Genomic DNA, 23,165 nt, shown 5'->3' with positions numbered 1-23,165 from the left:
GCAATCGTAAACCCCATACGAGTCATGGGTGGATCGGCTCCTTGAGCCGATTCACGGGACAACCTGAGAGCCGATCGAGGCTCGTATTTAATGTTTACGTGTATGCCATGCAGGAAACTAAGCGAAGCAAATCCATCACCTTCCTGATCAGGTATAGATCAGGTGGCACGCCCTTGCACCAGCATCGGGACGTGCGTACCAGGAGCTTTGCGGGCCGTCGCTCGGAGGGACCAGGGCCAGCCGCAGCCCTAGGTTGTTCCCGGCTCTTCGTGTTGCCAGCCGTTGCTCGCCGGTGGGTTTCGGACGCCAACAGCGCCGCCCTATCACCTGGCCGCCTCGTGGCCCCACTTTGTTGACTCTTCGGTCTTCTGGAAGCTTCGTGTGAAAATAGGCCCCTGGGCGTTGATTTCGTCCAATTCCGAGAATATTTCCTTACTAGGATTTCTGAAACCAAAAACAGCATAAACAAAGAATCGGCTCTTCGGCATCTTGTTAATAGGTTAGTTCCAAAATGCATAAATATGACATAAAGTATGCATAAAACATGTAGATATCATCAATAATGTGGCATGGAACATAAGAAATTATCGATACGTCTGAGACGATCAGCATCCCTGCTTAGTTTGCTCGTCGTCCAGCAGGTAAACGATAACAAAGATAATTTCTGGAGTGACATGCCATCATAACCTTGATCATACTATTGTAAAGCATATGAGCTGAGATCAAATCATTCAAAGCAAGTATCTATATTGATATAAGAGATGATAATGCAAGAGTTAGACAAGCTAGAAGTTTTCATGAACTATTGCTTTAAAGACATGCAACCGTACAAAGTTCATTAAAGATGTATTAAGTATTCAGCATAGAAGTTCTATCCTTCATTCCAAGCATCAAGTAAATTTTCACAACATAAGAAGGATTCAGTCAAGTAAACATAAACATGAACGTCATGAATCAACTGTTTCGAAGTCTACTCAACCGGTGAGCGCAAGCATTTGGTATTAGCACCAGGATGTTATGGCATAAAGAACGTTAATGGGGGTTTGGAAGGCCAAATGGAATAAAGGCTTGCAAAGCTGTAAATGACCATTAGACAAGAGGAAGCCTTATGATCGAAGCTATGCAAGGAGTAGTGATTGCCATGCAACGGATGCACATAGAGCTATATGTGTATGAAAGCTCTCCAATGGAACTAGTGGGGGTGCATCCAACTTGGTTGCTCACGAAGACCTAGAGCACTTTTGAGGAGGCTCATCATTGGAATATACAACCCAAGTTCTATAGTGTAAATTCCCCACATAGTTATACTAGTAAAACATGAAAACTCTCTCATATGAATGTAGGTGCTAAACATGAGCACAAATGATGACTATGAATAATGCGGGTGCTAAAACATGAGCACAAGTGTGGATAAAAGATAGTAATGCTGCCCCCTTTTTCTTTATTCTCTTTTTTCTTTTTTCTTTTTTTTTCTTTTTTCTTTCTTTTCATTTTTTTTTCTTTCTTTTTCTTTTCTTTTTGATGGCCTCCACGGCTCTTTTCATTTTTAGGGGCAACATCCTAATATGACAACACACTTTTTGGTACAAATAACTCATAATGAATGAAACATGATGTATGAAACTGTATGCCTATGCCAGTGTAGCAGGATGTGCAATGATCTAGCGTAACATGGGTAGACCACACATCAGCTGTATATGATCATGCAAAGCAATATATAAATAATAAATGACAACATGGCATGTAATGTAAAATGGATGTTGCATGGCAATATATCTCGGAACAGCTATGGAAATGCTGTGGTAGGTAGGTATAGTGGCTGTTTTGAGGAGATGTATGGGCTTATGTGTAGGAGAACAAGAGAAAGTTCTCCCACGGGTTTGGATGTACCGGCGAAGTATGCACAATTGTCAATGTGAGCAAAAGGCAAGGCACAGTACCGAAGAGGCTAGCAAATTTGGATGGTGGAAGTGCCAAAAACCGTAGCTTAACGTTAGTCAAAAAGAACTCACAAGCTTATTGCAAACAACTAGCAGGTTCATCATTAAGAGCATGATTAAAATTTACTCCAAGGAGGGCCGTTCACGGTGGCACAAGTACCCCGCTAGCTCCCTCGACCTTCAGCACAACTTAGTTATTACGATGAACACTCAGACATGGAAAGCTATCAAGTCCAACTACGCCTTCAACTATTTAAATAGAGTTTGTAGTACGGCACAAGCTTAAAGACAACAATCCACTACTAATTTTAACTTATTTATCCAGCAAGCCTTACCATCTAAATATCTCAAAACATTTGCAAAGAATCAAGTTATCAAAGCTCAATGTTCTACAAGTATTTTATTATACACTACCACATGCAACATTTCCCGTTTCCAACCATACAACAATTTAACGAAGAAGAAACTTTCGCCATGAATACTATGAGTAAAGCCTAAGGACATATTTGTCCATATGCAACAGCGGAGCGTGTCTCTCTCCCACACAATGAATGCTAGGATCCATTTTATTCAAACAAAACAAAAAACAAAAACAAACCGACGCTCCAAGCAAAGCACATAAGATGTGACGGAATAAAAATATAGTTTCAGGGGAGGAACCTGATAATTTTGTCGATGAAGAAGGGGATGCCTTGGGCATCCCCAAGCTTAGACGCTTGAGTCTTCTTGATATATGCAGGGGTGAACCACCGGGGCATCCCCAAGCTTAGAGCTTTCACTCTCCTTGATCATGTTGTATCATCTCCCTCTCTTGATCCTTGAAAACTTCCTCCACACCAAACTCAAAACAACTCATTAGAGAGTTAGTGCACAATCAAAATATACATGTTCAGAGGTGACATAATCATTCTTAACACTTCTGGACATTGCACAAAGCTACTGAAAGTCAATGGAATCGAAAAATCCATCGAACATATCAAAACAGGCAATGCGAAATAAAAGGCAGAATCTGTCAAAACAGAACAGTTCGTAAAGACAAATTTTATTGAGGCACCAGACTTGCTCAAATGAAAATTCTCAAATTGAATGAAAGTTGCGTACATATCTGAGGATCACTCACGTAAATTGGCATAATTTTATGAGTTACCTATAGAGAATTTTGCCCAGATTCGTGACAACAAAGAAATCTGTTTCTGCGCAGTAATCCAAATCTAGTATGAACCTTACTATCAACGACTTTACTTGGCACAACAAAGCACAAAACTAAGATAAGGAGAGGTTGCTACAGTAGTAAACAACTTCCAAGACTCAAAATAAAAACAAAGGTACTGTAGTAAAAACATGGGTTGTCTCCCATAAGCGCTTTTCTTTAACGCCTTTCAGCTAGGCGCAGAAAGTGTATATCAAGTATTATCAAAGGATGGTGCATCTACAGCGGGGTGTGGAGTTTTCTCAACCATGCATAGTATATTTGATACATAAGTTTTAGCGGCTCCCTTTTCATTAGTCTTGGGCTTGCTACTCTCATCAAACAAATTTTCAGGAACAAGCCAAGCATAGTTATTTTCTAGTGCTTCATTTATCGCTAGGAGCTTACATGGTATTGGTGCTTTGATCTCCCCACCATTATTAACATTATTAGTATACTTAATTCTATCCATATCCATCTTTTCAAGGATACTAACAAAATTGGTATAAGAACCAAGCATCTTATATTTAATAAAGACCTTTCTAGCCTCTCTTGCTATACCACCAAATTCTCTAAGAAGGGTTTCTAAAACAAAATCTTTCTTTTCCCCTTCTTCCATATCACCGAGTGTAAGAAACATGTGTTGGATTATAGGATTGAGATTAACAAATTTAGTTTCCAACATGCGAACTAAAGCAGCAGCAGCAATTTCATAAGTAGGAGCGAGTTCTACCAAGTGTCTGTCTTCAAAATCTTCAACGGTACTAACATGATTGAAAAATTCTTCTATATTATTTCTCCCAATTATAGACCCACGTCCTACCGGCATGACTTTTACGGTAAAATTAAAAGGAAACATATTGAAATAAGTAAAGCAAATATAAGTAACTAATTTTTTGTGTTTTTGATATAGAGTGCAAACAAGATACCAAATAAAGTAAAATTAGCAACTAATTTTTTTGTATTTTGATTTAGTGCAGCAAACAAAGTAGTAAATAAAGTAAAGCAAGACAAAAACAAAGTAAAGAGATTGCGATGTGGAGACTCCCCTTGCAGCGTGTCTTGTTCTCCCCGGCAATGGCGCTAGAAAACAGTCTTGATACGCGTACAGCACGCGACCGTTGGGAACCCCAAGAGGAAGGTGTGATGCGTACAGCGGCAAGTTTTCCCTCAGTAAGAAACCAAGGTTTATCGAACCAGTAGGAGCCAAGAAGCACGTTGAAGGTTGATGGCGGCGAGATGTAGTGCGGCGCAACACCAGGGATTCCGGCGCCAACGTGGAACCTGCACAACACAAACCAGGTACTTTGCCCCAACGAAACAGTGAGGTTGTCAATCTCACCGGCTTGCTGTAACAAAGGATTAGATGTATAGTGTGGATGATGATTGTTTGCAGAAAACAGTAGAACAATTGCAGTAGATTGTATTTCAGATGTAAAGAATGGACCGGGGTCCACGGTTCACTAGTGGTGTCTCTCCCATAAGATAAATAGCATGTTGGGTGAACAAATTACAGTTGGGCAATTGACAAATAGAGAGGGCATGACCATGCACATACATGATATGATGAGTATTGTGAGATTTAATTGGGCATTACGACAAAGTACATAGACCACTATCCAGCATGCATCTATGCCTAAAAAGTCCACCTTCAGGTTATCATCTGAACCCCTTCCAGTATTAAGTTGCAAACAACAGATAATTGCATTAAGTATGGTGCGTAATGTAATCAATAACTACATCCTCGGACATAGCATCAATGTTTTATCCCTAGTGGCAACAGTACATCCATAACCTTAGAGGTTTCTGTCACTCCCCCAGATTCACGGAGACATGAACCCACTATCGAGCATAAATACTCCCTCTTGGAGTTAAGAGTAAAAACTTGGCCAGAGCCTCTACTAATAACGGAGAGCATGCAAGATCATAAACAACACATAGGTATAAATTGATAATCAACATAACATAGTATTCTCTATTCATCGGATCCCAACAAACACAACATATAGCATTACAGATAGATGATCTTGATCATGTTCGGCAGCTCACAAGATCCGACAATGAAGCATAATGAGGAGAATACAACCATCTAGCTACTGCTATGGACCCATAGTCCAGGGGTGAACTACTCACTCATCACTCCGGAGGCGACCATGGCGGTGTAGAGTCCTCCGGGAGATGAATCCCCTCTCCGGCAGGGTGCCGGAGGCGATCTCCTGAATCCCCCGAGATGGGATTGGCGGCGGCAGCGTCTCTGGAAGGTTTTCCGTATCGTGGCTCTCGGTACTGGGGGTTTCGCGACGAAGGCTATTTGTAGGCGGAAGGGCAGGTCAAGGGGCGTCACGAGGGGCCCAGGAGACAGGGTGGCGCGGCCAGGGCTTGGGCCACGCCGCCCTATCACCTGGCCGCCTCGTGGCCCCACTTCGTTGACTCTTCGGTCTTCTGGAAGCTTCGTGTGAAAATAGGCCCCTGGGCGTTGATTTCGTCCAATTCCGAGAATATTTCCTTACTAGGATTTCTGAAACCAAAAACAGCAGAAAACAGCAACTGGCTCTTCGGCATCTCGTTAATAGGTTAGTTCCAGAAAATGCATAAATATGACATAAAGTATGCATAAAACATGTAGATATCATCAATAATGTGGCATGGAACATAAGAAATCATCGATACGTCGGAGACGTATCAGTGATCACTACTAAAACCCTATACTGCATTTGAATTCCAATCCAAGTACCACTTGGAGGGATAAGTAGAACCCTGCCATGCCTCATGCCTATTTATATTGCAAATTAATGAAGAGTATGCAAAACCCTAAACCCTTTCACATAGGACCCACTTCACATAAAATGATATGCCCTAACTTGTGTATCATGGATCACAAGTATCATCCAAGCCATATATACTTTAGTACTAAATGCTATTTGGGGAGTAGAGTGAAACCAATACCCAATTCTACTTTGCTTTCCAAATACCTTGCCTAGTGAACCAAATGAAATAGTATTATACGAAAATAGAACCATTATATAAGTAGTTAATTTAACTATGAGGAATATAGGATCTATCCTAAATAAATTAAGCTTAAGCTAGTTAATGGAGGTTGGTGATTATAAAGTTTATATCACCACTATTCTTAAACTCTAAGAAACCATCATCCACATAAAATCATAAACTCAACCCATTCTCATTACCACTTACTTTAAACTCTAGCCATAAATTCAATTATATGTGAGTAACCACTATGGTTAAGCACTAGAAAAATAGAATATGTTCAGCATGCACATGTTCTAAATTTCAAAGCATTTAAACAGATTTGATTCCTAAATTAAAAAGCAATTGAGATGAACCCTAAATTAATATCTATTTTGAATTTTGAATTGTGCCTCATAAGATAACAAAATTAATCAATTATAAAATGATTGTTTTAAAACAAAACAATACAGTGAGCATGATTATCAAATTATATTGATATATAAACAATTTAAAACCTACAAAACAAAATAGAATTCAATTTGAATTGAAATCAACAAAATACAAAACAGAAAATACAAATAGAAATAGAAAAAGTGAGAAGTTTACCTGGAAGGCCACCATAGCCCACGACGTGGCCCAGCAGAAGACCAAGAGCAACCCAGCCCAAACCAGATACCGTTTCGATTGCTTTAAAATTCGTGCGAGGACATTCGTCGTCATCATCTTCCTCTACGGCATCGACAGCGCACAGGAGCCTTCCGGCCACCTTAGCGTTGGCGATAAGGATGGAGTCGGACATTGCAGAAGAATTCAGAGCCTCGCCAAATCTTCTCTGCGTCTGTCGACAGTCATCGCGCAGTGATTCGTGTCCAAACACCACACCTCCATCACCGGCACATCCTGGCCAAACCTCGCAATCGTGACGTCGTCTCGGGGATTGTCGTGACCCATAAATACGCCGAGAGGGTCGCCGTGAAACCCTAACACCACTTCGTCACTTCTCGTTCTCTCACTCATCCTCTATCTCCCGATCTCTTCCACAACATCTCGCCGGAGTCGATCACGAAGTCGGCAATGGAGGCCACACCAGGGTATAAGAGGTAGCTAAGCAGCACCGCCGTGTCTCAGAGAGCCTTCTTGCAGAAGGAATCGAAGAGGGGAGCTTCCGATCGACGAAATCATCTCAATCCCTTCCGCTCGGGTTCGCCGGAATCCATGACCTTATCATCGTCTCCGACCATCAAAGTCTCCGTCGAGCACACCATCATCCTCAGGGTGAGCATACGCACCTCTGGAGCCTTTTATTTTGCTTTAACATCAATCATAGCGTCCGATTCGATCCCTCACGGAGTCACCACCACGGTAGAGCTCGCCGGAGATAGCTCCGGTGATCCCCTCACGAAACCATCACCACCTCTAGCCTCAGTGAGTCGAGGAGATTCCAAAAACCCTAGTCGCGCGTCCCGGGAGGCCATAAAACGGCAGCGTCGTCGAGCGCTGACCGTCGGTGTCAAGCTGTCGGAGAGACCGTGTGGTCTTTGAATAGTCTTCGTCCAGGTGGCGTCTGACCTGGCAATGACCCCACTTGTCTACGTCTATGAGTATAAATCGAACTGGTACGTTTAGTTTTTAGATATTATTTAGAAACCAATAAATAGCTGAAATTTTGCAAAAATAGATAAAATTAAATTTTAGCTCAGAAAAATATAAATGATATATCAAAATTCTCACAAAAATAAACTATATTCAAATAAAATATAAATAAAAATGTGTGTCAAAATAAAAATCCACGTACTTTTACCTTTATTAATTACGACTTTTCATTAATATAAAAGACAACTTGAATTCAATAAATTAGTGAAGTTTCAAAATTAAATATTAGCTATTCAGTAAGTAAATAAAATGTTAAGATTAATTTTCTTAATCATATTTTCATCACCTTAAATATTAAAGGTAATTCATAAAACCCTAATTTGCAAATTACCATTTACTATTTTCTTTAAATAATAATAAAGCAAGAAAATATTAAAAGCCAATATTATTTTGGTAGATCAACAATTGCTTACTTAAGCATTCTTTAGTTACAAGTTATTATTTTTGAACCTAATAATTATAAAACCCTAGTTTCTAATTAAACCTAACTAGTAATTGTTTTAGTTGTTAAACCCTCTAAAAATTAATAGCATGTTAAATTTATTAATAAATTTATTTCAAGTATTTAATTACATTAACTCTAGCACCAATTATTATTTTAAGAATAATATCACAATTTAGGAACCTAATTCTAAAATAGATAGAAACCCAACCTTATTATTTTATGTAATCATCCCAGATTAGTTTCAATTCTAAAACCCTAGGGGTTTATCACATGTGATCATGTAAGCTTCACCTATACCTATAAAACCCTAGTAAGAAACAAATGAATTCATGATCATGATCCACAAAAATAAAACAAAATCACTTCACATGTGGTTATCATTTCATGTCTTTATTTTTGATTAATACTTGTATGATCCACTAGTGCCACTTAGGAGCAAACCCTAGCTTGATACTCACATGTTAACATAATTGATCACCATTCTTAGTATCACACCATTGAAATCAACCTTAAGCATTATACCCTAGTAGAACCATGGTGATGAACCCTAATACCAATCTTGTGTAGTAATTCATCACATGCTCCTATTCAACTAAACCCTACCTAGGAAATAATAAGCCACCTAGCTTAGAAACCATTAGTGATTACTTAGTAAAGCCATTGGGAAGACATAGTAAACCCTAATGTTTAACTCATAGCACCACCTTAGTAACCATCCTTCTTCATGATACCATAATCAACCATAGTAATAAACCTGCCAAAACTTGCTACATATAAATCCCTTCTACTTAAGAACCCAACTAGTCCCTATTAGTGAACTAAATGAATCTAATAGCAAACCCTAGAAGCCATAGCTCCTATTTATAGTAGCTCTTATTCTTAATTAAACATGTTCTTCAAAAGTTATTATTTTAAAGTAAAATATATATAATCATCAACCATGCACCATAGAACTTAAAATTGACAATTGTTCTTTACATATTATTCCACTACTATTCTTCGTGTGTATGCTTGTTATGATGGATTGTACAATTTGCTTAGATAACCAAACCCTAATAAGAACCTTGTTTGAGAACCATCCTAAAAGTGCAACACACTCTAAAGAAATCTTTACAACTCATACGTCCTAAATCATCGAGGTTAAGTTACGCACGGGGAGATTGCATCTCATACTATGAATTATAGCATCTTTGCTAGTTCATTAAACATTGTCCTTACCAGACGATTATGGTATTTCAGCATTTGGAGTTATCATGTATCGAAGCTTTTGCCTGCATAATCTTGCAGTCAAGAAAGGCAAGTTCATCGCTTGCTACTGTCATTTGATTATTTGTATCAAACTATATGCAAAGTACTATGCTTATCACTCCTGCATTGAAAAGAAAAATATTATTTTACAATTATGAATATGACTATGTGGTGGGCAATGGAACCATGGTATGTGTTGATTGGTGGAGGTTCCATTGCAAAGTTTCTACTCATCTAGGACTAAGTACAAATGCTGTCTAGTGATTCTAGCTTCGTACATATCGCGTTAACCATAAGATCTATAATGTCTCTAGGGAAGTCAGCTCTATCTTTTCCCTCTCGCATATCAACGGACTGGTGATAAGGGTTGCATGTATCGGTCTATCTATTGGTAAAGGTGAGGACAGTTGTCCGTAATGGTCTACCATTAGATATAGGAGAGGACAAACTTGTTAAAGGTCTGTGATGGATTGTAAGGGTTGTCCGGGACGGTCTATCTATGGTGTGTAGGGCAGGGCATATGAATTTTTCGGAACGATCTACCTTATTGGTATAGGTGAGCACAAATGTCTGGGCCGGTCTCTCCATAGATAAAAGGCAGGACAGACTTACAAAAGGGTGGGTCTATGGGGTCACGGAGAAGGCAGTGATTGTCTTGGATCTTACACATGACCCCACACGAAGAAAGTGTGGATGATAATGCATCTCAGATAGGTATCAAGGATAAGTTCTCTCATGGGAAAAGTAACGCGCCTCTGCAGAGGGTATCAAACTGTGGCTATCACTCCTTGTTCCGGGAAGGGCACTACGAACGCGGAAGGAAAGGAACTCCGTGAAGTTCTGGTCAACCTGTGAAGACTGACGGGCATAGTTTTTAGAATAAAATAAACCTTTGAAGATATATTATGAAAACTTGCATTCGTCTATGGCTTTCTGGTCTATGGCTGTAGCTAGTGCATGATACACATATTTCCTAATATGAACTTGCTGAGTACGCTCGTACTCATTCCCTCCCATTTGAACCCTCTTCTTAGATCAAGGCACCGAAGGAGAAACTACCGTGGAACTCGAAGTCAAAGGAGTCAACTGCAACAAGATAAATAATCCAAGCAAAGAAGTCAATGAAGTCAACTTCTGCAGCAACTAGAGTGGAAACTTAGACTAGTAATAGAAGGGAACCTTTCCCTAATCCTAGCACCTAAGTAGCTAGATTTCTATAGCAAGCCAAGTAGCTCTTAAGCTTGACTGAGCAATAAGTTAGACTACGAGTCATTGTTCTGGAGCTTTATTTGAAGTTTACCTCACTGTAAAGTAGGAGGCTGTATGCCTTGGATTCGCATATGTTTTGGTTGTACCACTCTGAGGGATGTAATATGAGTGGAACGGTGTTTCACTTGTGTTATATCAACGACTTGTGTACTACACCATGCAGTGGTACGCTGGATTACCAGAGTGGTGGCCACATGGACATAAATGAACTGATACTCATTTGGGGTGGTCCGCGCCCCTAATAATGATCACATTTCTAAAAATCAAAAACAATCAATGAATTCTTTTTGAAAAAAGATATTCTCATGTAGCCAATGATGTACACTACTACCCTGTAAAGTTTCAATGCGAAATTACTTATATTTTAAGCACAACAATAATGATAAAATCACACAAGTTTAGAATAAATTTTGTGGGCCACGTCCCCATGTGCAGGGACCAATCAGTGGTCAGGGCAACGCTTGGGGACAACTTTGGAGACAAAGTTTAATCTCACATTGCTACTTTGGAGGGAATTAGAGTGGTTTATAAAAGTTATTGTTCAATCATTGTAAATGAGAGAGAAGAGAAGGAGTTCTTACGCATTCCTCGTCCTCCAACGCCTGCGTCACCACGCGTGTGAATCCCATCACGTGCCGTTGCGTCGACAAGACACCTCACTAGGCTCGCATGGGAAACTGGTGCATCTTTTTTAAAAAATTGGCTGACATGTGGCGCCGACAATTGATCCAGCTGGGCAACGTTGCATGGCTATATGACACATGTTTCCTCCCAAGTGCCACGTCGTTCACATCTCGTGTCCGGCACATTTACGACCCACATTGTGGGTCAGAGACAACATAAGGCCTCCTATAATTCATAGGATACAAAAACCATAGGAATAGAAAATGCATATGTTTATGATGGCATGGCTAGTTAAATCCTATTAGAAGATGAGTTCTCTTTGCGGAAATTCAATTCGGCTTCCGGGTGCGTATGCACCCTCTACCAAAAAATCATATTTCAAAATGTCGAAAAAAATTAACAATTTTTTTTACATGTACATCTTCATAATATATGTTCGTTCGTCAAGTTTCACGAAACCAACCAACAACCAACAACCAAGCCTTTCAGTCCCAAACAAGTTGGGGTAGGCTAGAGTTGAAACCCATAAGATCTCGAAGCCAGGTCATGGTTCCGGAACGGGGATAGCTAACTTCCACGGACCCCTATCCATGGCTAAATCTTTGTCGATATTCCAAACCTTCAGATCTCTCTTAACGGACTCCTCCCATGTCAAGTTTGGTCTACCACGACCCCTCTTAACATTCTCATCACGCTTTATCCGTCCGCTATGCAGTGGCGCTTCCGGAGGCCTCCGTTGGATATGTCCAAACCATCTGAGACGATGTTGGACCAGCTTCTCTTCAATCGGTGCTACCCCAACTCTCTCCCGTATATCGTCGTTCCATACCCGATCCTTTCTTGTGTGGCCACATATCCATCTCAACATGCGCATCTCTGCTACACTTAACTGTTGGATGTGTCGTCTCTTCGTTGGCCAACACTCAGCGCCATACAACATCGCAGGTCGGATAGCTGTCCTATAAAACCTGCATTTTAGCTTTTGTGGCACTCTCTTGTCATAGAGTACGCCAGAAGCTTGGCGCCACTTCATCCAACCAGCCTTGATTCGGTGGCCCACATCTTCATCGATATCGCCATCCTTCTGCAATATGGACCCCAAATATCGAAAAGTGTCTCTCTCCGGTACCACCTGCCCATCAAGGCTAACCTCTCCCTCCTCGTGCCTAGTAGAACTGAAACTGCACCTGATGTATTCAGTTTTAGTTCTACTAAGCCTAAAACCTTTCGATTCGAGAGTTCGCCTCCACAACTCTAACTTTCTATTAACCCCCGTTCGGCTATCATCGACTAGCACCACATCATCCGCAAAGAGCATACACCATGGGATGTCTCCTTGTATATCCCTTGTGACCTCATCCATCACCAAATCAAAAAGATAAGGGCTCAAAGCTGACCCTTGGTGTAGCCCTATTCTAATTGGAAAATCATCAGTGTCGCCATCGCTTGTTCGAACACTTGTCACAACATTATCATACATATCCTTGATGACGGTAATGTACTTTATTGGGACTTTGTGTTTCTCCAAGGCCCACCACATGACATTCCGAGGTATCTTATCATAGGCCTTCTCCAAATCAATGAACACCATATGAAGGTCCTTCTTTTGCTTCCTGCATCTCTCCATCAGTTGTCGTACCAAGAAGATGGCTTCCTGTTGGAGATATGCCCAAGAGGCAATAATAAAATGGTTATTATAATATATCTTTGTGTTTATGATAATGTTTGCATACCATGCTATAATTGTATTAACCGAAACATTGATACATGTGTGTTATGTGAACAACAAGGAGTCCCTAGTAAAGCCTCTTGTATAACTAGCTTGTTGATTAATAGATGATCATGGTTTCGTGATCATGAACATTGGATGTTATTAATAACAAGGTTATGTCATTATATGAATGATGTAATGGACACACCCAATTAAGCGTAGCATATCACGTCATTAAGTTATTTGCTATAAGCTTTCGATACATAGTTACCTAGTCCTTATGACCATGAGATCATATAAATCACTTATACCGGAAAGGTACTTTGATTACATCAAACGCCACTGCGTAAATGGGTGGTTATAAAGGTGGGATTAAGTATCCGGAAAGTATGAGTTGAGGCATATGGATCAACAGTGGGATTTGTCCATCCCGATGACGGATAGATATACTCTGGGCCCTCTCGGTGGAATGTCGTCTAGTGTCTTGCAAGCATATGAATAAGTTCATAAGAGACCACATACCACGGTACGAGTAAAGAGTACTTGTCAGGAGACGATGTTGAACAAGGTATAGAGTGATACCGATGATCAAACCTCGGACAAGTAAAATATCGCGTGACAAAGGGAATTGGTATCGTATGTGAATGGTTCATTCGATCACTAAGTTATCGTTGAATATGTGGGAGCCATTATGGATCTCCAGATCCCGCTATTGGTTATTGGTCGGAGAGAAGTCTCAACCATGTCTACATAGTTCGCGAACCGTAGGGTGACACACTTAAGGTTTGATGTCGTTTAAGTAGATATGGAATATGGAATGAAGTTCAAAGTTTTGTTCGGAGTCTCGGATGGGATCCAGGACATCACGAGGAGTTCCGGAATGGTCCGGAGAATAAGATTCATATATAGGAAGTCATATTCCAAGTTTGGAAATGATCCGGTGCATTTATGGCAGGTTCTACAAGGTTCTAGAAAAGTCCGGAAGAAAGGCACTATGGAAGGTGGATTCCCAGAGGGACTCCACTAACATGGCCGGCCAAACCCTAAGGGGGAGGAGTCCCAGGTGGGCTCCACCTTGGTGGCCGGCCAGCCCCACCTCAAGGAAAGGTGGGAGTCCCACCTTGAGTAGGACTCCCCCCTTGAGTAGGTTTCCCACCTTTGGGAAGTTTTGGTGTTGGGGTCTTATTTGAAGACTTGTACTCCAACTCTTGGGGCTTCCACCTATATAATGAGGGACAAGGGGAGGGTGGCCGGCCACTCTTGGCTCAGTCTTGGCCGCACCCCTTTGAGGGCCGGCGCCCAAGCGCCCTCTCCCCAAACCCTAGCTACCTCTCCTCCACCACCTCTCCCGCATATGCTTAGCGAAGCTCCGCCGGAGATCTCCATCGACACCGCCACCACGCCGTCGTGCTGTCGGGATTCCAAGGAGGATCTACTACTTCCGCTGCCCGCTGGAACGGGGAGAAGGACGTCGTCATCAACACCGAACGTGTGACCGAGTACGGAGGTGCTGCCCGATCGTGGCACCGTGATCAAGATCTTCTACGCGCTTTTGCAAGCGGCAAGTGATCGTCTACCGCAGCAATAAGAGCCTACTCTTATAGGCTTTGGAAATCTTCAAAGGTGAGTCTTGATCATCCCCTCGTTGCTCCCGTCTTCTAGATTGCATCTTGGCTTGGATTGCGTTCTCGCGGTAGGAAATTTTTTGTTTTCTATGCAACGTTATCCTACAGTGGTATCAGAGCCGTGTCTATGCATAGATGGTTGCACGAGTAGAACACAATGGTTTTGTGGGCGTTGATGCTCTTGTTGTCTTTAGTTTGAGTACTTTGCATCTTTGTGGCATAGTGGGATGAAGCGGCTCGGGCTAACTTTACATGACCGCGTTCGTGAGACTTGCTCCTCGTTCGACATGCAACTTGTATTGCATAAGAGGCTTTGCGGGTGTCTGTCTCTCCTACTATAGTGAAGATTCAATTTACTCTTCTATTGACAACACTAGTATCACCGTTGTGGTTCATGTTCGTAGGTAGATTAGATCTTACTCGAAAACCCTAAACCACGTAAAATATGCAAACCAAATTAGAGACGTCTAACTTGTTTTTGCAGGGTTTGATGATGTGATATGGCCATAATGTGATGATGAATATGTATGAGATGATCATTATTGTATTGTGGCAACCGGCAGGAGCCTTATGGTTGTCTTTAAATTTCATGTTGAGTAGTATTTCAAAGTAGTTGTAATAGTTGCTACATGAGGTGAACAACCATGACGACGGCGCCATGAACCTTGACGCTACGCCGACGATGATGGAGATCATTCCCGTTGATGATGGAGATCATGTCCGTGCTTTGGAGATGAAGATCGAAGGCGCAAAGACTAAAGGGCCATATCATATCACATATGAATTGCATGTGATGTTAATCCTTTATGCATCTTATTTTGCTTAGAACGCGACGGTAGCATTATAAGATGATCCCTCACATTAATATCAAGATAATAAAGTGTTCTCCCCTCGTATGCACCGTTGATATAGTTCGTCGTTTCGAAGCATCTCGTGATGATCGGATGTGTTAGACTCAACGTTTCACATACAACGGGTGTAAGCCATGTTGCACACGCGGAATACTTGGGTTTGCTTGACGAGCCTAGCATGTACACACATGGCCTCGGGACAACGGAAACCGAAAGGTTGAACACAAGTCATATGGATGATATGATCAACATGTTGATGTTCACCATTGAAGCTACATCATCTCACGTGATGATCAGTTTTGATGTAGTGGATTTGGATCGTGTACCACTTAACAACTATGAGGGATGTTGTATTAAGTGGGAGTTCATTAGTAATTAGATTAAAACATGAACTAATTATCATAAACATAGTCTGAGTAGTATTTTGAATTAATTTGTAGTATTGGCATCCGTCTTTCTACCAAGCGCTAGTCTTGTTATTGAGATAGAAATACTGTTAAAATCTGACATTAAACTTTACGGACTGGTACCATATTATTAATGAATCAAGAATTGATTAAGTCCTATTGCAAACTTTTAGTAAACCTCACATTGTTGATTCATAGAACTATAGTTTCAATTAGTACCTAAAGTTATCTTGTCTTCGTGAAACTTGAAGTTCAAATCTGTTTGAAAAGTAAGGAGCTGAAAATTTAGTTTTCAGAAATAATCAAGGTATGAGATATATGTGATATCTAAAGACCTTATTGCAAGATGATAGAATATAATTTGGTGAGACTACATAAACTCATAAGTTTTATGGGAATGTACGAAGGTTGAAGACGCAAGGCGTCCCAATCCTCCAACTATTGGGGCACTAACGATATTCGCATATCCATGAAGTGATCGTCCTTAGTATGCACCGTTGCTAAGACTCGTCGTTTCGAATACTGAGGTATAGATTCTACGTGTGCATACAACGGGTGCAAGCCAGATTTGCACATGCGAATACTAAGGTTAAACTTTACGAGCCTAGCATGTACAGACATGGTCTCGGAAAGTCATCATGATATGATGGATAAAATTATGAGTGAAATTGTTCATCATATTACAAAGTTACTAATAGTGAAATCTGGAACACTTGTCATATGATGATCAACTTCAAAATAAGAACCTCAAGGTTATTGGTATTTGACCAACAAACCTAGGAGTTATTGAAGGTGAAGTGTTTTCTGAGAATGAGGAAAGCTAAAAGAGAAACTACAAAAGATATTTTGGCAGAAAGAAAGAAAAGACTAGAAAGTCTAGCTCAGGTGTATATAAATGATATACATGTTATGGATGTATTCCTCGTTTGGTCACACAATGAAATTCTTGGGTATTTGTACCATATTGATTGGTATGAAGTGTCATACAAAACAACGCAATACAAGAATACAATGGCCTAAGTGACTGACAATGAATATGATAGGAATGCACGTCTGGAACAAAAATAAAGTGTTATTATGTTCATCGTTGGCATTCTATCTAGCCCTTAGAATTTATAATAAAGAACTTAATAATTGTTATTTTGCTCTGGTCAAATGAAAACAATGAGTTGTTCAAATTATGACATTACTCCATGTACGATGGATAAGTTATTATAAATCTTAATGGTGAAACACACACACATAATACTGACGCTAAAATGCCATAAGGCAAATGATTTGAATTCCACTTATTTGTGGAACCGCCATTTAGGTCATATTGGAAAGGAACGCATGAAGAAACTCCATGCAAATGGATTATTGGAGTCATTTGATTGTTGAATCATTTGGCGCTTGCAAATCTTTTCTTAAAAGAGAATGACTAAAATACCGTTCATAGGCCAAGAGTTGAACGGACAACTAACTTAGTGAAAACATACATGATGATGTATGTGGTTCACTGGACATAGTTGTGTGCGGGAGATTCTTCTACTTCATGAAAACTTCAAACAATGAATTGAGTATATATATGTGGATATATTCGATAAGGAAGAAGTTTGAAACATTTGAATAGATTCAAATAAATTTCAGCATGAAGTGGAAATCATCGTAATAGAAAAGTCAAATATCTATGATTGGATCATAGTGGAAATATTTGAATTACTAGTTTTAGCGAACATCTAAGAGAGTTATGAAATTGTTCTACAACTCACGTTTCTTGGAGTATCATAGTGATGATGAATTATCCGAGAGATGTATCCAAACCTTGTTGGGTCAATGATGAGATAAAATATTAATGCCATTATAATTTTTGTAGATTATGCTTTAGAGACTACCGCTTTTACACTAAATAGAGCATCATCATGATCCGTTGAAATGACACCATACAAGTTATGGCATGGGTATAAACCCTAATAGTCCTTTCTTTAAATTTTGGTCTAAGAGTTTACAACCAAAAACGGATAAATGTCTTTGTTGGTTATCCCAAAGAATTGATTGGGAATTCTTTCCACTATGAAATAGAAGACAAAAGTGTTTGTCAATGTTTCTTATTTCCAAGAAATTGTTTTCTAGCGAAGTATTTGAGTGGGAGGACAATAGAACTTGATAAGGTTTATGAACCTGAGCATAATGATCAGAGTAGCGCAGCATCGGAAAATTGGTTCCGGACGCGGTCACGACGATCATGGCTCCCATGACTACAAAGTGTTTTAGCCATGGAGATCGAAGTACATATTGAACCTTGTAGGTATGGTTTACTTTGTGATCAAATAAATGATTTGTGGGCAAAGGATTGTTTTTAAACAATGATAAACCAACTAAAAACAAAGAAGTTATGATGGGCCCTGACTCCATTAAAATGGCTATATGGCATAAAATCCAAGATAGATGAATACTTTTTGAAAGTAAGAGGATCTATAAAATTGATGGACTTGGATGAAATATCCTTGAAGAAGCTCGATTTGTCGAAAAGTTGTTTACGACAAAGTTCAAAGAGTTGACTACAATAAGATTAGATCTTCCGTAGCAATGCTTATAGTCTATGTGGATTATTCTAGTAATCACTACATATTTCTTTTATGAGACATGTTAGTAGGATGTCAAAAATACATTACTTATCAGAAGTATGTATTAAAGGTGTATACAAGATACAACCAAGAGTTTTGCTGGTCCGTGGAATACTAGATAGGTATACAAACTTCAATTGGATGAAGTAAGTATCACGGAGTTGGAATCTTCACCAGATGAAATAGTCAAAGAGTTTTGATTTCATCAGAGATGATGAAGAGGCTTGCATTTGCAAGAAATTAAGTGGGAGCGCTGAGACATATTTATAATACTTTATGTAGATGACATATAGTTGGTCATAAATAATGTTATTATATACTTGATTAAAAGTTTCATTGAGAATTAACTTTAATGAAAGGATATGGACTGAAACAAATTTTGTGTCAATATCTATAAAGATAGATTGAAACACATAATAAGTTTAAGTCAAAGTACATAGAATAGATATTGAAATAGTTCAATATAGAAATATTAAGAAAATATTCTTGTCATGTGAAGGTTTAACAAGACTTGAGTGTATCTGACACTCAATGAGTAAAAACACATGAGTGATTGTAGATCACGAATAATATGTACACAATCAGATGTCCTGTGCTATAAAGTGTTATGAGCATATACCAGAATGATTCATATGATGATCATTGGACGACAGTAAAAATATCCTTGAGTACTTTACAAGACTTAAGGATATATAAATATAGTTTTATATGGGGTAATGACAAACAAATCGCTGTAAAGTGTTGCACCGATATTAGTTTGATCACATATAAAAATAAAATTCAAATCTCAAATTAGGCTAAATGTTGTTTTAAAAGGTAGAACAATGAGATAGAAGTTGTCTATGCTAGATTTAGAAGTGTTCTAAATATTGTGATGGATTCTACAAAAGAAGGGAGAGTATGTCATTGTTTTGACAATGACATAGGATGTTAAGTTAAGAGGTTCTTTGAGAACTTGGTGTAGTTAAATGAGTCGAACTTTGAAGCTATATTGTGTGTGACAATATTAGTGACATATTTCAGACCGCGGAATTAAGGTTCCACCAGAAGACCAAACATATTTAATGCCGACTCATTTGGAAATGAGTGATGCGTTAAGACGCAAATGAATTACAAAATACATACGTCTCTGAGCAAGTCAGATCCGTTGACTAAAACCTCTCCTGTGAGCAAAACATGATAAAGCACCGGAAGGCCAAGGTGTTATATCTTTACAAATGTAAACTAGATTATTGACTCTAGTGCAAGTGGGAGACTGTTGGAGATATGCCCAAGAGGCAATAATAAAATGGTTATTATAATATATCTTTGTGTTTATGATAATGTTTACATACCATGCTATAATTGTATTAACCGAAACATTGATACATGTGTGTTATGTGAACAACAAGGAGTCCCTAGTAAAGCCTCTTGTATAACTAGCTTGTTGATTAATAGATGATCATGGTTTCGTGATCATGAACATTGGATGTTATTAATAACAAGGTTATGTCATTATATGAATGATGTAATGGACACACCCAATTAAGCGTAGCATAAGATCACGTCATTAAGTTATTTGCTATAAGCTTTCGATACATAGTTACCTAGTCCTTATGACCATGAGATCATATAAATCACTTATACCGGAAAGGTACTTTGATTACATCAAACGCCACTGCGTAAATGGGTGGTTATAAAGGTGGGATTAAGTATCCGGAAAGTATGAGTTGAGGCATATGGATCAACAGTGAGATTTGTCCATCCCGATGACGGATAGATATACTCTGGGCCCTCTCGGTGGAATGTCGTCTAGTTTCTTGCAAGCATATGAATAAGTTCATAAGAGACCACATACCACGGTACGAGTAAAGAGTACTTGTCAGGAGACGAGGTTGAACAAGGTATAGAGTGATACCGATGATCAAACCTCGGACAAGTAAAATATCGCGTGACAAAGGGAATTGGTATCGTATGTGAATGGTTCATTCGATCACTAAGTTATCGTTGAATATGTGGGAGTCATTATGGATCTCCAGATCCCGCTATTGGTTATTGGTCGGAGAGAAGTCTCAACCATGTCTACATAGTTCGCGAACCGTAGGGTGACACACTTAAGGTTTGATGTCGTTTAAGTAGATATGGAATATGGAATGAAGTTCGAAGTTTTGTTCGGAGTCTCGGATGGGATCCAGGACATCACGAGGAGTTCTGGAATGGTCCGGAGAATAAGATTCATATATAGGAAGTCATATTCCAAGTTTGGAAATGATCCGGTGCATTTATGGCAGGGTCTAGAAGGTTCTAGAAAAGTCCGGAAGAAAGGCACTATGGAAGGTGGAGTCCCAGAGGGACTCCACTAACATGGCCGGCCAAACCCTAAGGGGGAGGAGTCCCAGGTGGGCTCCACCTTGGTGGCCGGCCAGCCCCACCTCAAGGAAAGGTGGGAGTCCCACCTTGAGTAGGACTCCCCCCTTGAGTAGGTTTCCCACCTTTGGGAAGTTTTGGTGTTGGGGTCTTATTCGAAGACTTGTACTCCAACTCTTGGGGCTTCCACCTATATAATGAGGGACAAGGGGAGGGTGGCCGGCCACTCTTGGCTCAGCCTTGGCCGCACCCCTTTGAGGGCCGGCGCCCAAGCCCCCTCTCCCCAAACCCTAGCTACCTCTCCTCCACCACCTCTCCCGCATATGCTTAGCGAAGCTCCGCCGGAGATCTCCATCGACACCGCCACCACACCGTCATGCTGTCGGGATTCCAAGGAGGATCTACTACTTCCGCTGCCCGCTGGAACGGGGAGAAGGACGTCGTCATCAACACCGAACGTGTGACCGAGTACGGAGGTGCTGCCCGATCGTGGCACCGTGATCAAGATCTTCTACGCGCTTTTGCAAGCGGCAAGTGATCATCTACCGCAGCAATAAGAGCCTACTCTTATAGGCTTTGGAAATCTTCAAAGGTGAGTCTTGATCATCCCCTCGTTGCTTCCGTCTTCTAGATTGCATCTTGGCTTGGATTGCGTTCTCGCGGTAGGAAAATTTTGTTTTCTATGCAACGTTATCCTACACTTCCATGGTAGACCTCCCAGGCATGAAACCAAATTGGTTTTTGGTCACGCTGGTCAACCTTCTTAAGCGGTGCTCAATGACTCTCTCCCATAGCTTCATAGTATGGCTCATCAGCTTGATTCCACGGTAATTAGTACAACTTTGAACATCCCCCTTGTTCTTGAAGATTGGTACTAAAATACTCCGCCTCCATTCTTCGGGCATCTTGTTTGACCGAAAAATGAGGTTGAAAAGCTTAGTTAGCCATACTATCGCTACGTCTCCAAGGCCTCTCCATGCCTCGATGGGGATACCACCAGGACCCATCGCCTTGCCGCCTTTCATCCTCCTTAACGCCTCCTTAACCTCAGACTCCTGGATACATCGCACAAAGCACATGCTGGTATCATCCAAGGAGTCGTCTAGCTCAATGGTAGAGCTCTCAGCCTCTCCATTGTAAAGGTTGTCAAAGTACTCCCGCCATCTACGCTTGATCGCCTCATCCTTCACAAGAAGTTGATCATCTCCGTCCTTGATGCATTTGACTTCGCTGACATCCCTCGTCTTCCTCTCCCTAAACTTGGCCATCTTATAGATGTCCCTTTCGCCTTCCTTCGTGTTTAAACGTTGGTAGAGGTCCTCATACGCCCGACCCCTTGCTTCACTCACCGCCCGCTTTGCAGCCTTCTTCGCCACCTTGTACTTCTCCATGTTAGCTGCACTCCTGTCCAGATATAGGCATCTGAAACAGTCCTTTTTCTCCCTAATAACCTTCTGGACCTCATCGTTCCACCACCAGGTATCCTTAGCTTCCCTTCTACTTCCCTTAGTCACCCCAAACTCATCTACAGCGACCTTCCGCAAGCAGGTCGCCATACTCGTCCACATCATGTTTGCATCGCCTCCTTCCTCCCAAGGGCCCTCATTAATAACCCTCTCCCTGAAAGCCTGGGATGCCTCACCCTTGAGCTTCCACCACTTTGTTCTAGCGACTTTGGCGCGCTTACCCCGCTGGACACGGATCCTAAAGCGAAAGTCAGCAACCACCAGCTTATGTTGAGGGACAACACTCTCTCCAGGTATCACCTTACAATCAATGCATGCGCGTCTGTCTTCTCTTCTAGAGAGGACAAAATCAATCTGGCTAGAGTGTAGACCACTACTGAACGTCACTAGATGGGATTCTCTCTTCCTAAAGAGGGTGTTAGCTATAGGCTAGAGCGAAGCTTAGGACATCTTCTCCTTCTTGGTTCCTGATGCCATAGCCAAAGCCCCCATGCACCCTTTCAAAACCTGTGTTAGATGTACCCACATGGCCATTGAGGTCTCCTCCTATGAAGAGCTTCTCACCAATAGGTACCCTCCTAACCAAGTCCTCCAGGCCTTCCCAGAACTCCCTCTTGGTGCTCTCATTGTGGCCTACTTGTGGGGCATACGCGCTGATAACATTGAGGACTAAGTCCCCAACAACCAGCTTGACAAGGATCATCCGGTCCCTTGCCTCTTGACGTTCACAACTCCATCCCCCCTGAGGCTCTTATTGACCAAGATGCCTACTCCATTTTTGTTTGAAGTTATCCCCGTGTACCACAACTTGAAAC

At 40.8% G+C, this 23,165-nt stretch overlaps 1 protein-coding gene across 1 annotated transcript; it reads right to left on the bottom strand.

The window, feature by feature from the left end:
- Window positions 1-7,739: 7,739 nt before the first annotated feature.
- Window positions 7,740-22,440, bottom strand: LOC139835500 (uncharacterized). Its single transcript, XM_071825357.1, has 2 exons — window positions 21,835-22,440; window positions 7,740-7,757 (listed from the first exon to the last, which is right to left on the bottom strand). Exons 1-2 carry the CDS (start codon window positions 22,438-22,440, stop codon window positions 7,740-7,742), a joined length of 624 nt encoding a protein of 207 aa, XP_071681458.1.
- Between the last annotated feature and the right edge of the window lie 725 nt (window positions 22,441-23,165).

This window comes from Lolium perenne, chromosome 2 (assembly GCF_019359855.2).
Source record: "Lolium perenne isolate Kyuss_39 chromosome 2, Kyuss_2.0, whole genome shotgun sequence".
NCBI lineage: Eukaryota > Viridiplantae > Streptophyta > Magnoliopsida > Poales > Poaceae > Lolium > Lolium perenne.
This window is presented reverse-complemented; position numbering and strand designations above follow the sequence as displayed.

Bases quoted from the DNA above. Each gene is read 5' to 3' on its own strand.
- LOC139835500 (XM_071825357.1), bottom strand. From the start codon at position 22,440: ATGGCGACCTGCTTGCGGAAGGTCGCTGTAGATGAGTTTGGGGTGACT.